General features: G+C 36.0%; 1 protein-coding gene across 1 annotated transcript in view; it reads left to right on the plus strand.

The window, feature by feature from the left end:
• VRN2 (VEFS-Box of polycomb protein) overlaps positions 1–17,248 on the plus strand; it is a 32,812-nt gene extending 15,564 nt beyond the window's left edge. Inside the window, exons 5-15 of the mRNA XM_059585062.2 lie at positions 2,586–2,638; positions 3,313–3,366; positions 3,449–3,508; positions 6,847–6,893; positions 6,989–7,122; positions 8,180–8,453; positions 13,656–13,704; positions 14,178–14,261; positions 15,622–15,701; positions 15,933–16,022; positions 16,881–17,248. Of these exons, the coding sequence (XP_059441045.2) occupies positions 2,586–2,638; positions 3,313–3,366; positions 3,449–3,508; positions 6,847–6,893; positions 6,989–7,122; positions 8,180–8,453; positions 13,656–13,704; positions 14,178–14,261; positions 15,622–15,701; positions 15,933–16,022; positions 16,881–17,004 (1,049 nt within the window). The 3' untranslated portion in view covers positions 17,005–17,248. The remainder of the gene's footprint in view (positions 1–2,585; positions 2,639–3,312; positions 3,367–3,448; positions 3,509–6,846; positions 6,894–6,988; positions 7,123–8,179; positions 8,454–13,655; positions 13,705–14,177; positions 14,262–15,621; positions 15,702–15,932; positions 16,023–16,880) is intronic.
• The last annotated feature ends 319 nt before the right edge of the window (positions 17,249–17,567 follow it).

The raw sequence follows: 17,567 nt of genomic DNA on the forward strand, positions 1-17,567 counted from the left end.
TCTTCTTTCATAGACTTCTAAACCAACTTTATTTCATTGTTATTTTAGAATTAGGAGTCTTGGGCTATAAATATATACTTATAGCCTTTAGCAATTCGGTTGTTGATTATTATTGATTTTGATTAATGAGAATACTCAGAGTTGAGTTTATTTCTCTTTTCCTTTAAACTTTAGAGAGTATCTATTGTTTTTAGAAGAACTTTTAGATCATTGATAGACTCAAGATCTGGAATTAGTTATCTGCTGCTTTATTGTTGTTCTTTGCTGCAGCCTACTAAGTCACGCTGCATCATCCTTGGAACAGCAATCACCCCTCATCACCTCATATTTAATCTCCACTAATTTCCTCCACCACGCATCTCTTTCATGTGCAAATCTCCACAACCATTTACCCAATAAAGCTCGATTAAATTGAATCAAATTTTTTACCCCTAATCCCCCCGCCTCCGTAGGCATGCAAATTTTGGACCAATTTACCAAGTGGAACTTGAACTCGTCATCTTCACCTCCCTACAGAAAATCTCTTTGTATTTTTTCGATCCGCTTCGCCACCGTCATTGGAATTTGAAACAACAATAAGAAGTATGTGGCGCAAGAGTCAGGGAAATATTTGGGTTGTACTAATCAAAGAAAGGAAAAAAGGGGAAAGTTTTTGGGTTGTGGAAGAAAAGGGTATTGTGATGCAAGTATAAAGTCACCATACTTTGATTCCTAAGCATCAACTTTACATCCACATAAATTTAATCCTAAAGTGGCTTGATTTTAAAGGTTAGTTTAAAAACTTGGAGGATTGTGTGGGGAGATTTTCCATTGCGGCTGATGGGCTCGTCATGAACGTTGTCGGCGGGTGAGGGAGTGGTTTAGAGGCAATATTTGCTGGTGTAAGGACTTGTTGACTGTGTTGGTTACAATGGGATATTTGAGTTTCTTCTACATGGAAGCGAAGGTTTTTGAGATTCGGACTGTGGTGGGATTCAAAGGTATCCGTTTTCTGAATGGAGCAGAGGGACGCTTAGAGCAGTGATGATCGGTAAGATGAGTTTGATATGGCTGCTCACGTTCATATGTGAACTTTGTTCTATGATTGCCAAGAATCATCTGGTGTGATGACTATTTTTGTAGTGGTGGATCAATATTAAAAGAAGTCGTTTGACTTCATGAGCTGCATAAAACCATTGTCTTGGACCATGATGTGAAATTTATGAGTTATTTTTTGAGAACATTATGGAAACTGATAATACAAGGCTGAAGTTTTCTTCTTCTTTTCATCCCCAAACTGATGGGCTAATGGAATTTGTTAATCAAAGTTTGGGTAATCTCCTTCGATTCCTTGTTGACGAGCATGTTGCTAATTGGTACCAAATACTTCATATAACTAAATTTGCTTATAATAGTTCTGTTAACTGGTCAAGGAAGGAGACGTAGTGATGGTTCGTATTAGGCCTGAAAGATATTCCAACAGTGTATACTAGAAGTTTAATTCAAAGAGTGCTGGTCCTTACAAAAATTTGAAGAAGATTAGTTTTAATGCTTATGTTGTTGACTCGCTGGATGATATGGTATAAGTAATGTCTTAAATATTGAATATCGCACTTTATGCCGAGGGCACGATGAAAATGAACCTAATGATGCTATTATTACTAACTCCCACCAGCCCCACACATGAAGAAAGAGATTGAAGATGTTCTTGATCATCAACTTGTGTCTACTCTTGGAGGTGTCCATCTAAGGTATCTCATCAAATGGAAAGGGCGTCCACTTTCTGATTGTACTTGGATCAACGATGATGAGTTCCAATGCCTTAACTTTGACATTACAAAGTTTATAAAAGGAGTTAGAAAGATGCTTCCAAGGCCCAAACTTTAATATGGCATATGCTAGATAATGTGGAGCTTACTTGGGACCTTGCATAACTTAATCAAAGTTTAGTTGGGTTCTATTTTATATTTTGACTTATTATTGGTATTGGATTATACTAGTTATTTGGTTTGGGCCAAGGAGTCCAAGTCTATTAGGGTTAGGCATTAGACGCCTATAAATGAGGATAATGAGGGTTTTCTTCTTGGTGATGATTGAAAAGAATAAAAATTCCAGCAACTATTGCTTTATGGATGGTGTGATACAAATTTTCACGAGTACTGTTGACAAGTAATGTTCACATGTGCTGTTCATACAGTCCTGCGGGCACTCTTCATACAACGCTTGTTCTACATCAGATGTTCAAGGTCCTGGAAAGGAATGTTTATTTCCAAATGGAAATATTTTGAGCTTTTATTTTAAATGGGTTTTCTTGGGGTGCATAGCATACTGAGTGACACTCATTCATACAAATAAAAACAATTGCTCTCTTCTATCATTTATAAACTTTGCTTCATGGTTTAGACTGAATTTTGCCTCTTTTAGTTTATCTTAGTGAACATGGATACCTTGAGAAATCAAAAGAAACTGATATTGAAGTGACTGGCAATAATTTTTTCTTAGTTTCTCTTGTGTATATACTTTGTATTTATAGACATTATTAATCTGGTATTTAAATTTTATTCCAGTGAGATGCTAACTATTTTGTGTTTCTTTTCAACATGCAGTGACTGAGGACTTCTCTTGCCCATTTTGCATGATGGAATGTGCAAGCTTTAAGGTGGATGCCCATTTGGGTTGTGTTTCTATTTGTTATTCTGTTCATTATCTCTAAGGTTAACCAAAAGTATTAAATGTCCAGTTTTGCTAGAGGTCAAAGGAAATAAATCCCTTGGATTTGAGTCTAGTGGACAATTCACTAGTAGAAACTTTCTTATTGTTGTTTGCATTAATATGTTTCCGATGTTAATTTTCATATGAACGTTCATTTATTCCCATGCCAAAGCTTATTTTTACCATGAGTTCCACTATGCTAATTGACCACAGTTGGGAATTATTTATTGTACTTAATGCAATTATAAATAAAAATTAGCATATGATTGGGAATTATTCATTGTACTTGTGACATTATAAATTGAAATTAGCATCTGACTTGTTTGTGATGTGATATGATTTGTATTGGCAGGAACTGTCATATTAACATCATGTGCTTATTTTTCGTTCAACAAATAAGCGCCATTACATCTTGGGCTACCATTTCATTAAATATTGATTGAATGTTTTTGTGAAAGTGTTATTTGTTGCTTTAGTTTCTTACCCAACAGGGGTGAGTACACGAAGTGGCCTGGCCTTGGAGGGGTTCCTCGTCATAAAAATAAAAAATAAAAAAAGAAAAACAAGTACTATTTAGTAATTTTTTGACTACTAAGAATACTACCTTCGTTTTTTTTGCAGGGTCTGCGGTCTCATTTGTGTTCTTCACATGACCTATTCAACTTTGAGTTCTGGGTTGGCAATTTATAAATATGTTGTCACTTTTCTGTTTATTTAACACTTCTGGAATTGCTGTCAAGAAACATATGTTTTGTAGGTAACTGAAGAATACCAGGCAGTGAATGTCTCTGTGAAGATTGATATGTTGGGATCTGAGGTAATAACACTATTTTCATCTGGGACATATTCTAGACACCCTTCTTTTTAAGGTTGAGTTGCTTGTTTCCTTTATATAGAGGATGAGAGCTACCCAAAAGGAACTAGGCAGGTTACGTGTTTACTGATTTCCAATCTTCATGAAAGGATTTCTCTTTCTTACTGACCCATTAGAGAGTGTGTTATATGTCTTATTTGTATGCGGATAACTGAGGAGCACGGGAGTTGCCATCTTCTTCAGGAAAACCATTCTGCTCATACCCAAAAGTTATTGAAGTCCACATATCTCATTTAGAAGAGCCCTCAAGGACCCTTAAAATTTCACCAATGAGTTAGCACCTCGAGTAAAATTCTATCAATGTGGAATGCACAAATACGCTAATCCTAGTCATTTCATTCTTCTTCATGAACCCATGAATGATTTTAGCACATTTAAACGAAGGAGAACATAGCATTGCTTCAATTAGACAGTCAAAATATCGTGGACCTAAACAATAACCACATTCACCTACCAAGATATATTCCATCATAGTATGCAGATACAAGATATATTCATAAGCACCCTTGATGGTCACAACATTCTTGTGACTTACCAAACTATGCATTATCTGAGTATCCCCTCTAGCATCCTCCCCTTACTCCCTTTTATTTTTATTTTTTTTATAAATAAATAATTTATTGAAAAGCGCAGAGGGGCGCAACCCTAGTACACATGATGTATACAAAAAGGCCTCACTAAAGACAAAAAGAAGAACAAAAAGCCAAAAATTGAGGCACAGTGGAAAACTGAGACACATTAAAAGCACCTGCCCAATGGAACAGAGTCTGGATAAACAACTTTTGGAGCTCATCCAGTGTCTTTTCTTGATCTTCAAAACATCGTGCATTCCGCTCTCTCCAAATTGTCCACATTAGACACAATGGGGCTATTCTCCACATACTCCTTAAAAATCAATTTCCTCTTTTTATTCTTCATCATGTTGCTAAAAACCAGAAAAACACAACTAGCTTCAAAATATTCATAAGAAATCATGGACAAAAATATTGTGCATGAAAATTGCAACACAAGCAACATAGAAGCAAACAGAAAGCATCTTTTACTGCCCGATCATGTTCCAAGAATTGATTAAACCACAATCTTCTGTCACTAGAATGTCATCGAATCAAGTCTTTTTCTAAGAACTCTTCCCAAACATAATCAACTACGATCCTTTTGTTCTCTAAACACCAAATATTACCTCCTGTACTACCATGTCAATTGGAGAAACATGGAAGTACTCTTCCTCGAAAAGAAAAGAGTGACTCTTCCTTGAAATTGGATTATGAGGAATTTCATTCAACACTATTGAGACTACTCCATCAACACATGTATCTTAGATGTTATCAAATAAATGGGAACTTTCATCAAACATCTCATATGCATCCCAAGTTTTGAACAATTTATTGACTGGATAACAAAGAAATTACCTCTAAATTATCATCTTTGGAGTCGCTATCAAATATTGATGGAGAATCCCATTCTTTGGTATAATCTTCTTCATTTTGATCATCCTCCATTAATTTTTCATCATGAGGACAATCTGAAAATTCATCACTTGACATACTATTCCATGAGTTGGCATCATGACTCAAGGACTCGTAGCGTGCTAGATGACTTTGGGGGCGTTGCATTTGCCTTGAGTCTTAGTGCTCTAGACCTTGTTGGATTTGACGAAGTTGCTTCTTTAAATCTTCCTCTTCAGCACCTCGAAAATCATATCTGCAATTTTCTCACTCAACATCCACCAAAAGACTATCCTGACCTCGATTGGTGATGCAGTGTAGGTGTAGTGGATCGCAAAAGAAACAATACTACACTCACAACTCTTCCCAAAACCAACAAATCAAGGATTTGAGGTAGGATAGCTTGAAAACCACTCCTTGAGTGTTTCTTACTGAAAACCAAAATAAACAAAAGCTACAACCAAGGCCATTTATAACAAGTATTTATAGTATCTAAACTTCTAACCCTACTAAAACATTGAAATAAAGTCGGTTCTGTCGGATTGATGTGATTGCGTCAGGATGAGTGTCCCTGTCCTGACGCCAAGACCCTTTGTTGACAAGGCTCTTGGGGGCTCCTTTCATATTGAGCTCGTCAGGATGGCTTTCTGACGAGGCTCTCAGGTAGCCTTAATAGTTCTTCTTTAGTGACCTTGTCAGGACACCAAGTTGACTAGATTGTTGACGAGGCTCTTGGATCTCCCAATTGAGCAGCAGGATCTCCCAATTGAGCAGCTGATCCAGAGTCCTTGACATCGTAGGTAACAGGACTTTCGAATCTCCTTTCCGAAGCCTTCCTAACAAGCTCTTCAGGACATGTTTTGGATCTCGTCCTCAAGTGCTTGTCTTCTCCAGATTTCTTCATAAAATTGAAAGCAGTTGGTCTACATCAATTGGCCACCACAACCGAAGCTTTGATACGAATTTTATGCCAAAAAAACTCGAGGGAAAAAGGACAACTGCAAGAACCCACTCAAAATACAATAAAAATCTTTACTTTGGTACTAGCAGCACCAAAATCTCAACCAAACACAACAAAGCTTCAAGCTTGGTCACCAAGAAACACAAGCCACAACCCAAATACCACCAAAACAACCTTTGAGATCCCAACATAACCCCAAAGTTCACTACTTTAAGGTGAAGGATTTCAACCTGCCCAACAACAAGAAGAAAGGATAGATAACTCACCACCCTAAGGAAATCCACTCAAGGATACAAAGTTCGAAACCTGCTTGTCACTCCAAGAAGACCACCACAGGATATAGATGCAAATCTACATTCACCACTCAATGGAAGTCACCAAGAGATATAGATATAGAGCATGCTCACCGCTCGAGACAATCACCTCGAGATACAGATGCGAATCCACGCTCACCACTTGAAGGTAAAAGCTAAGAGATACAAAAACATATCTAAGAATTCCTCCTCTCAGCCAAAGGCTAAACTTTTCATAAATTCAACAACTTGTTTGAGAAGACTAAAAAACATGTCTTTTATAGGCCACATCATCAAATTTTCTGCAAAACAACATAAAGTATCAAAAAAACCTCACAAGACAAGCAACAAAAGACCAAAATAACCTTGAAATAAGGACACTTCCTTGTCATTATGTCTCATATATTGTTGGCATGGCAAAGTTTATACATTTTACTTCAACTTTACAGGATGCAAATTGTATTTTTCTTCTCCAGTAATGAGAATCATGTTTACTCCATATGTGACCCTAACTATTTTTCAATAGAAAAAAAAAAGTTCCTTTCCAACTATCATATCACGTGAAAATGTTTCTCTGTACAGACTGTAGCTGCTGGGGTGGAGCCAAAATTGCAAACATTCTTGTTTTGGTCTGCTTTTATATCTTTGGGAACGGCCTACAGCTTCTTTAATCCTTTTTGTTTGTTACTGGGAGTTGAAAAGATCAATTGAATTATATGTACAGCTCAAGGCCACGAAAGCTTAGGCGAAAGGACCTTGATCAAAATGAAAAGCGTGTTAATATACAGTTCCTGGAGATGGACTCACCTAGACCAGCTGGGGAAGGCATTCACAAGGGATTTTTGGAGAAGGATGATGGTAAATTTATTTATTTTTTGTTTGTTGGATTGGTGAAGGATGAGTTTAATAGATATTTTCTGATGCCTGTTATATAAAATGAATAATAATAATCCTTTTTTAGTATTCATATTACAACTTGTAACCACCCTCTCTAAAAGCAAGAGAAGAGGGGAAGGGAAGAGGATAAAATAACACCCATTTCCATTGTTTACGCTGATAAGCATGGAAAAAAAAATGAAGTATGAGCATAAACTAGCCTTTTTAAAGTAGTTGTAACGTCTGCTGAAAATGTTGTAGGCCTCATAATTTTCCTTTGAAGTTTGGAAATTTGTGGGTGGAAAAGGAAGGTTCCATAAAATATTATTGGCTCATTTCCTCCAAATCACTTGTTGATCAAGGGAAACTTAAGTATGCTTCTTCTCTTTATGTTTCCTCTTGTTCCCCGCTACCAAGCTTGGTGCTAAAATATTCTTGAATTATATGTCTATGTAACCATGCTAGACTTGTTCAATACGTCTGGGATTGTTACAACATGGTTTTTAATCAGCAGTCCTTTAGGACCTGTGTTACCATATCTGGCTGGTAAAACAATCAATAGCAGGCTATGAACAGTGTCTCATTTTAGACTTCAATGTCTTATGATGAGTTTGGAATGACTTGAGATCTGCCATCAGCATATGTAATATCAGCTGATCGAAATAATAATTATTCCAAAGTGATTGAGTTTCCTTCATTTAAACTTCTTCACTACCTGCAAGATAGTCACTTTTAGATCATTTGATAATGACTGCTACTGCCTAGTCAAAGCCAAGCTCAAAGTTATCGCGGAAACAATCCATGTCATTTTGATTTGAATCTGAAGTTGGGTTGATTTAGGTCCTTGTAGATTCATGCTGGGTTTACTGTTCTGATAGCTACTTAGAGAAGGTTAGATTAAAAATTACAAGCCTCATTTCATCTTTTAAATATTTTGATGCGTAGCACAGTTGCAATATATGTTTGGACATAGATTACCTTTTGGTTCCATCTTCATATGTCTTTTCCATGGAAGACTGAAACTTAACTCGTGGATCAGATGTTCAATCCTGTAAAGGTGAGAAGGTTTCGAAGTCATTCCCCAGTGAAAAAGAAATGCCGAATGGAAGGGTTGGAGGAAACTATGGTCCTGATTATCCTGGTGCCATTGGGTGCATAGAGCGCGTTGCGTCCAGTCCTAATGTTCCTGGTGTTTCAATTGCCATGGCTCAATCCTCTGGGGACCCTGAATGTGTTAAATCGCTATTTGGAAGTGATCCTACGGTGCCTGTTAAATCAAGGAAATTAAGCGTGGAGCGGTCAGACCCTAGAAAGTATGTTCACCAACGCTATTTTATGCCCAGTATATTTCCAATCTTCCATAGCATTACAAAGACTTCCTTCTATGTTACTCTTATTTTGGTTTTGAGAACTGGGTGTTTCTCTTGTATATTTTCCACGTACTAGGGTTATGCCTCTTTACTGCACTTTTCTTTTTCAATGAATTACTTATCTAAAAGATAAATAAAGTATATATTGACATGCTGGACTACCTAAGGTCATCATAAAAAGAAGTGAAAAATGATTTCCACTCCTAGCTGCCTGGTATTTCAAATCACATTTCAGATGGCGTTATAGCCATATCATATGATTTTATGCTTGGTTTGATGGAAAAAAAATAATGTAGAAAAATTCATTTGATCCGTTCCTCCATCCGATTTTATTTTGCTACATCCTTAGTTCCTCCAACTGGCATGAGACGTTGAAAAGCTCTTTGTTAGATGCATCTCTTTTTTGGTTCTCGGTACTGCCTGCTCCTCTTGTTTTGTTGTTGATAATTAACATAGAAGATGGGATATCTTCACAAGTATGTTCTCTGTAAACTTAGTTGCTTCTTGGTCTTTTTGTTGGTTATATAAGTGGGTAAGCTTTTATGTGCTACTTTCATTCCTTATTTTAATTTTTCATGACATTTGGAATTGATAAGAACCATCTAGAGATGCATGCCAATGTAGGCAAATATAATATATGACTTTTTTTTCCCTTTTTTTTTTTTTTTTTTTTTTTTTTAAAAAAAAAAAATTGTAGAAAAATCTACACTTTTTTTTTTGGATAGGTAATAAACCAATCTCATTGAAAGCGTAAGGCGCCCCTAACCTAACTAGAAAGAGCAAAACGAACAAATCACTATAACTAATCAATAGAGGAGACACCAACATTGTTGTCCATAGATGCAGTGTTTCGTAGAACAAAGATAAGATTTCCCCTAGTGTCCTTCCTGTCCTCAAAAGAGGCACGCATGCATCATTTTCCACATCACAACACTCCTTGGCCAGTTAGAGGACCACCAACAGTCATACAAATCAACAATACGTCTAGGCATAACTTAGGATATCCCAAAACGACTGAAAAAAAACACTCTAAATGGCAGAAGCCACATCATAGTGAAGAAGAAGGTGGTCCACAAACTCCCCATTCCTCTTGCGCATGCAACATCTGTCTATCATGATGATGTGCTGCCTCTTGAGATTATCCAAGGTGCATCTTGCCTAGAGTCGCCGACCACACAAAAAAGTCTGCTCTCGAAGAAACATGAGTCCGCCAAACACCCTTTCAGGGGAAGCAACTACCTTCAGAAGAAGCCAGAGAGCAATAGAAGGATTTGACCTGAACAATCCTCTTTTTGAAGGAGCCCACCACAACTGATTTTCACATCCTTTTCTCTCTCTAATTGAATGCAACACTTGGAGAAAAGAAGTAAAGACATCCATTTCCCAATCATGCGCCGCTCTAGCAAAACTCACATTCCATTGGTTGGAGCCGTCCAAACACTCCAATTAGATACAATAAAGGCATCCTTTGCACAAGCGAGACCATATTAAACTAGAAAAGCTACCTATAGAGTTGGTTCCCCACACCACTAGTCATGCCAAAAGTTGAACCTGGAACCATCTCCCACTTCAAATCTAGTAAAACTGGAAATTTTTTCCCATGCTTGCTTGGTATTCTTCCATAGCCCCACCCCAAAGGCTCGTGTAGGCTCAAGAGAACACCATCCTCCCTATAAACTATCATATTTAGAGTCCACGGCTACTCTCCACCATGCTTCTCTCTCAAGCTCATAGCGCCATAACCATTTACCTAAGAGATCGCGATTAAACACTCAAATTCTTGATACCCAACCCTCCCTCAGAGATCAGTGAACAAACCTTGGACCAACTCATCAGGTGATATTTGAACTCTTCACTTTACCCACACCATAAAAAATCACACTGGATCTTCTCAACGCGGTTTGCAATACTTGCCGAAAGAGGGAAGAGAGACATGTAATTCGTATGCAGATTAGTGAGGGTACTCTTGATGAGGATAAACTTGCCACCCTTGGACAAATACATCATTTTCCAACTCGCCAACCGATATTCTAGTTTCCCAATAACGTTGTCCCGGTAGACTGGAAACCCCACACCCTAGAATTTGGGTCAACCTTCCTAGCTGTGTAACATTCCCCACAGAAACCAATTCTAACTTGGGCAAATTTACCTTTAAGCCCGATGTAGCTTCAAAGCACAGGAATAAGCTCCGCAAATGATGCAAATGAGTAGGAAGAGCATCACAAAAGATAAGAGTGTCATCAACAAATAGAATATGAGAGAAAGTTGCATTGGCCATTGTGAAACCATCCAGCAACCCCCCACTAACCGCAACTAATAACATTTTACCTAGAGCCTCCATCACAAAAACATACAGCAGGGGGGATAAGGGATCCCCTTCTCTCAACTCATAGGAGAAGAGAGAGAAAGAGAAAAGAAGTTAGGAGGAGAGAACGAGAGAAGAGGTGGGGGAGAGAGAAGAATCAATTCTTCATAATTTTATTCCATCAAAGTCTACCTCCATTGGGGTACAAAATAAACTTAAATAGACTAACAAAGAAACCCTAGGGAAACTTCCATTTATTGACTTATTAAACATAATCTAGGGCAGTACCTGTTTATGAAATTGATTAAAATACTCTAGGACAAGTACTTATAAAAGAACTACTCAAGGATCCTATTTATTGAATTACCGAAAACAACAGACTCTCAAAAATTAAGTAAAACATAAAATAAATTTTAATAACTCAATTAATTAATAGGACCCAATTAATTTCTTGTACACATCACTCTCTGTCTGTCTCTCTCTCTCTCTCTCTCTCTCTCTATTACGTTAAGATACTTCATACTACTAAGCAATCGGCAAATAGTGTGATTGGTGAGGAAAAGATTGGATTGGAAAATGCTATCTTGCTTCAAATCCTTTCTAAAGTCCTATTCTTTTTTATTAGGGGACATTAATGCCATAAAATCATTAGAAGTAAAATTTTATAACGATGCACGTTGATCAAAAAATGAGACAATAGTTCATACTACTGAGCAATCAGCAAATATTGTGACTGGTGAGGAAAAGGTTCGATTGGAAAATGCTATCTTGCTTCAAATCCTTTCTTCTAAATGGTGTAATTCTATAAGGCTGGGATGTGATACTTGGGCTGGAATTATTAGGCCAGGTGAGTGACTTGGTTCATTGCCACCCACTTAGGGTAGGCGTTCAACTATATTTGCATGTCACACAAATAGAATCAAAGGAAGGGAGGGAGGGGTGTTGGGATCTATGAGTGCATCGAGCATGCATAGCGGAATTATCCTAGAGATAAGAACTTTATTAAAATTATGTAAAGATCATGCAAAACAATTTTTTATTTTTATTTTTTATTATTATTATTATTTTATGACAGTGAACACTCCAAGAAAGGGTCATTTTATGAACCCACCCCTGTTGGGGCAAACCCTGGACCCGTGCAAAGCCCCACCCTCCACACGGATTGGGTAAGACTCCGGCTTCACCTGCGAGCGTGGCCCCAAGAAATTGTTTTTCTTCTATCCTTGTCTTACTACACAATTTCTTTGGGATTGATTAGACCATGGAGTCATCTTTTCAATAACTAAAGATGACCAAAGAGTGTGGGCTCTCACAAGATAATGATAAATCAATTCCCTTTTATTTAGAGAGAATACTTGATATTCAACTTAGTTGTGAGTAAATTAGCAAATAACTCTCATAGGCTTCATTATTTAAAGAGTTGGGATTGCTTGGAGAGGTAGGAAAACTTAGAGTAGGAAACATATTTCCTACTCCACCAAGACGGGGGACGGCCACATAGGGGGGACACTAAACCCTAGCCTCCTCCAAAGTAGGTGCACCCTAGCCCATGTACTCTCATGCTCCCTTGGGCCTTTTGGGTTTTATCTCAAGCCCATTTTTTTTTATCTCTATTCTTAGATTGTGTCTCACACAAGCCCAAGACACAGTTTCATAGTGATCTATGATTTAAAATAAACATTACCCAAATAAATAAATAAAAGCATGTGACCATGGTCAAATTATATCATCTTCAAGAGGGATTTGAAGGAAAAAATATGTACTAGCTTCACAATTTCGTATATGTTTGATCTAGTCAAAGGACTTGAATTTTTTCTTAAGGATGAAGTTCCCACAATGCTACATGTGATCGCTCAATGCACTGAGATTTTGACCACTGAAAACTCCAAAATGCATCAAAGTGACATTCACTTCACATTTGAGTCCGCGATTCTCTCAAGGTTTAGAATCAATATTGTAAGGAGTCTTGGAATTTCACATCATTCATTTTGACAATGTTTTAAAAAAATGACAACTCCAGTGGTTCATTTATTAAATCCACACCAACACATTAATTTAAAGTCATCACTTCACATGATCATTATAGATTATCATGATCGATGTGTTACAGTCTTATCAAATTGAATGCCTAGTTCGATTACTGACTGTGAACGTTAAGTGTATACTGCAAGGTTTGTATAGTCTAGGATATTCTGTGTGATAATCTCATTACTTCCACCATAGATCATATTCAATACAATATAATGACCATTTACATGCATATGATAAAAAATAATCATAAAGTAGAAGCATATAAATATGCTTTATACTCATGCTTACTAATCAAAGTATCTTATAAATGAGGTGATATAGAATAGTGGAAATGAATAAATATGGTTGAACCCAATTAGTTTAAGGATCCACAAGCCAAAGCTAATTGGGATTAAGGCTAAATAGAGTTAAGTTGAGTAAGCATGTTGTAGAAATGTCCTATGTACCTGGAAGAATTTTGATTTTTTTGATTTTTTTTAAATTTTCTGTTATCATCACCATTTAACAAAACTTATGAAAGTGTTGGAGTTTATGATCTCTGTCTGGTTCCTCAAAAAGTTGGAAGTTTTGGGTGTTGATTAATTTCCCTCTGTTGCTTGTTTGTCTTATGGTCATTACTTGAATTAAACTTTCACTTGTAATGATCATATGCTTAACTTTTGGATGTGCTTTTACGGTGAGAAAAGTACTGAACTTCCGTATGCCTTACGTTTAACAGAGATTATCTAGAGATTGTTGCCTTTGTAAGAAATCATAACTTTTGGGCCTGGTGACTTTTTTATGTGCTTTTCACATATTTGTTTTTCCAGCCGTGCACTCCTACAGAAGCGACCATTTTTTCACTCTCATAGAGTTCAGGTGATCACTGATTCTTAGACCTGTTTTAGATTTCTTTTTTCTTCAAATATATATATATGCTTCGTTATATGTTTGAATTATAAGATATTGATGCACATCCCACTCTTTGCCAACTAGATTTTAGGATCTGCAAAGTATTATTGACATTAATAGCTTTATTATAGTTAACATTCAACTCATAGCTTTTTTATTATTCTGTCTATATAATTACCAGTGATATGCAAAATAGGCTCTGGAGGACATCTTGTTGACAATTCAGGGGCTATACTTTTCTTATGGCTTTGCTTTAATAAGGCTGTGTTTACAATTTATCCAGTGGATAACCTTTCTTAGATAACTTATTTGTGGGTTCTTTAATTTTTGTTATTTCTCATATGTGCCAAAGAACTCCTAATAACTTACGCATTTTATAATTTTAAGAAAATATGATGACTAGTTTAATTTCTAATGCTATCTCAATTTTGTACTTGAAGTCTATGGCATTAGATCAAGTACTTTCGGATCGGGATAGTGAAGATGAAGTTGATGATGACATTGCAGATCTTGAAGATCGAAGGGTACGCATGACAATTTTATGAGATTTGTATTGCTTGTTATTCTGATTTGTGGTTCTTGTCAATAATATAAATTTCTGTTCATGCTTGGCATTTTTTTGGCAGAAATTGTAGAATCCCAAAATATTATTATATACACTGCTCCAAGAAGATTTAATTCAAGTGATTTTGTTTCTCCAGTTATAATTGTCAAGTTGTGATAGTGAAAACAAAATGATGATAAGTAACATGACCTGGTCAGTCGATTGAATGCGTGACATATTTGGCCTTTAGATTAAATAATAGGAAAAATAAATTTCTTATAATGGTGAGATAAGATTTCATGCGCTTTACACATCTGAATCACTTTTTAATAGGATTCTACTAATTGGGAATTTCAGGTTGGAGTGGGATTGAAATGTTTAATTTAGGATTAATAATCGTAGGGTTTTAAATATGTATCAGGGTTTTAAACAACAGCAATATTTGATAACCATGCAATTCACATGTCAAAATAATTCAGATATGCAAATTTGATCTCATTAATGGTGATTTTAATTTTAGCAAATGTCACAAGATGGTTGGGTAAACATAGCTAAACACTGTAAGTTTCTCGTCTTTGAAATATATTGTTTTGAAAAACCAAGTAAAATTGTTTATATGTGAATTAATACCTTCAAAGAGATATAAGCAACATTTTTGAGCTTAATGAAAGAAGTTATCTAAATTGTTTTAATCTAGAAAGTTTTGGAAGTTAGAATCATGGTGGAACCAACTTTTCATTTGTGTATGCACACACTCGGGCAAATGTTAAGCCTACAACAAGAGATATGCTTTATTCTTTTTAAAGAATAAGTGACAAAATTGGGTTTGGAGGGATTTTTTCTTTTTACTTTTTCTCTAATCCTTGCTTCAAGCTGAGTTTGAGTAAGCATCATGCTTTTCGAGGAAGAGCATGGCACTTTTGCTTCATGAGAATTTGAAAGTTTTCTTTGCTTATTTTGACTCTATGTTGATGGTTCGGGAAGTTGTAATAGACTGGATAACTGTATCCCTTTGTTGGTCAAATGAATGTAACTTGGATATCATTGTTATTTGAGCTGTTTGAGTCTGATCAAGAGTTCTCTTGTTATTGAACAGTATTTTTTGTCCTTTGCTTGCTTATGCTGTTTTTGTCTAATTTTCTTACTTGAATATGTGCCCATCATAGATGACATTTACAGGACTTGGCTTTGTCAGCTACGAATGACTTTATTAACTTTGGGTTGGTTTTGTACATCGGGTTTGGTTTGGATGAACCAACCCAAGTTGATTGGCCAAATTAGTTGTTCTCCTTATCCACTTTTAGGACTCTGAAATTAATGCTAAACTCTTAATGTTGCAGATGCTTGATGATTTTGTGGATGTTACGAAAGATGAAAAGAAGCTTATGCATCTTTGGAACTCACTTGTGAGAAAGCAAAGGTTGTTGTACTTCTTGTCTTGTTGTCCATTTCTGTTTTTTCTTTCCTCTGGTTTCTTTCTTCTCTATTGCTTTAGTACTTTTTGATGTTAAGGAAATTCAAAATTCAAATGGCAAGTAAGTGTACCACTTAATTTTAGTTTCTTTTGAGGCACTTCTTTTTTTTTTTTTTTTTTTTTTTCATTTAATATGAAATTGTTTTAAGGAAACATTGTCTATGTGTATTCTGGCAGGGTGCTGGCTGATGGTCATGTTCCCTGGGCTTGTGAGGCATTCTCAAAGCTTCATAAACAAGAGCTGGCCTCATCTCCAGCTCTCTTTTGGTATTACTCTTGCATTATATTGTCCTAATCATTTAAGCAGCTTAAATTTGTTCAGTTTAATGTTCATATAGTTTTCCCTGATTGGTGACCACAAATTTTATCTACTATGCCTAGGCTAATCCTTTTGAGTTGTTGAGTGAGTTTTGATGCTCCCTTTCCTTTTATTTTCTTCTTCTTCTTTTCTAAAACAAAATTTTTATGCTTTTGTTTTTGGGGGGGTGTGGGGGCCTGCTTGGTGACTGTTCAATCTATCAGATATCATTTTTATGGGTGATGTGTACAATCTACACAGGATCTTAATGGAACTACATCCCAGTTTTGAAACACTTGGGTCAATGTATGATTGAAATATATTAAAAAAAAAAAAAAAAAAAAAGAAAAAAGAAGGAAGATAAATATTTGGCTGGGGCTTTTCTTGTATACTACCCTTATACTTGGGCTTTGCTAGGGTCATTCCTTTTTTCTCAATACATTTTTGACCAACAAAATAAAAAAATAAATAAAAAAAATGTCATGATTAAAAGAGGGGGAGTAATTGTTCAAATCATGTTTTAGATGGAGGGAGGGATGTTGCTTAGGTTTTAGATGGAGTAATTGTTCGAATATTGTGCTTTTGCTGATCGGAGGACAATGATCGTCTTCATTTCAAATGAAATAGATAATATCTATTTTTTATTGCCAGGATTTGAAGTTAATGCACCTAATGGTATATATGAAGTCAATGTTAGCACGTCTTTTACATTGTTGCTCAAGTACCGTAGAGCCTAACAATTATTTTCTTGAATTTAGTAGATGTTGCATACTTGTAATCATTTTAGAAATTAACTGAAATTGGCTTACAAATGGTCATGGGTTCAGGTGTTGGAGATTATTTATGATCAAACTTTGGAATCACGGTCTTCTTGATGCCTGCACAATGAACAACTGTAGTATAATTCTTGAAAAATGCCGAGATGAGGGATCAGATGCTATGAAAAGCTAAAGAGCAGATGATTTAACTTCTTCAACTTTAAAGAGAATGAAGATGATAGGGTGAATGTTTACACTATTCTTGCTTTTTATATGTCAATCATTATTTGATTTGACCATAAATGGAATTCATATTCTTTCACGCACAGAAGAGGGGGAACTTTGGGGACTTTCCTCTTTAAGCGCTGTATTCTTATTGAGCCAGCCTCCCTTTGTTTAAATTTATCAAGGAAAGAAGTTTAGACTGTTAAAAACAATTTGTTGTACAATTTGTTACATATCAGTTCCTGATTATTTATTTATTTTTTTGGGATAAATGCAAAATTGGTCCATGTGGTTAGCCTAATTTACAAATCACTCCATATGGTTCAAAAAAATAATTTATAAATCCCTAGGGTAGGCCAAAATAACATTTGACTCCATGAACTCATTTTTCCATTAAATGATTTACCCGAAACCGTTTTATTGCCACCTTACACCTAATAAAAATAATACACATGTTCTTTTTTATTTATACTTTTAAAACATGACAAATAAACGTTTTCACGTCATTTTGAGGCTCCAGCACACATTCTA

Source organism: Corylus avellana, chromosome 3, assembly GCF_965113065.1.
Source record: "Corylus avellana chromosome 3, dhCorAvel1.hap1.2, whole genome shotgun sequence".
NCBI lineage: Eukaryota > Viridiplantae > Streptophyta > Magnoliopsida > Fagales > Betulaceae > Corylus > Corylus avellana.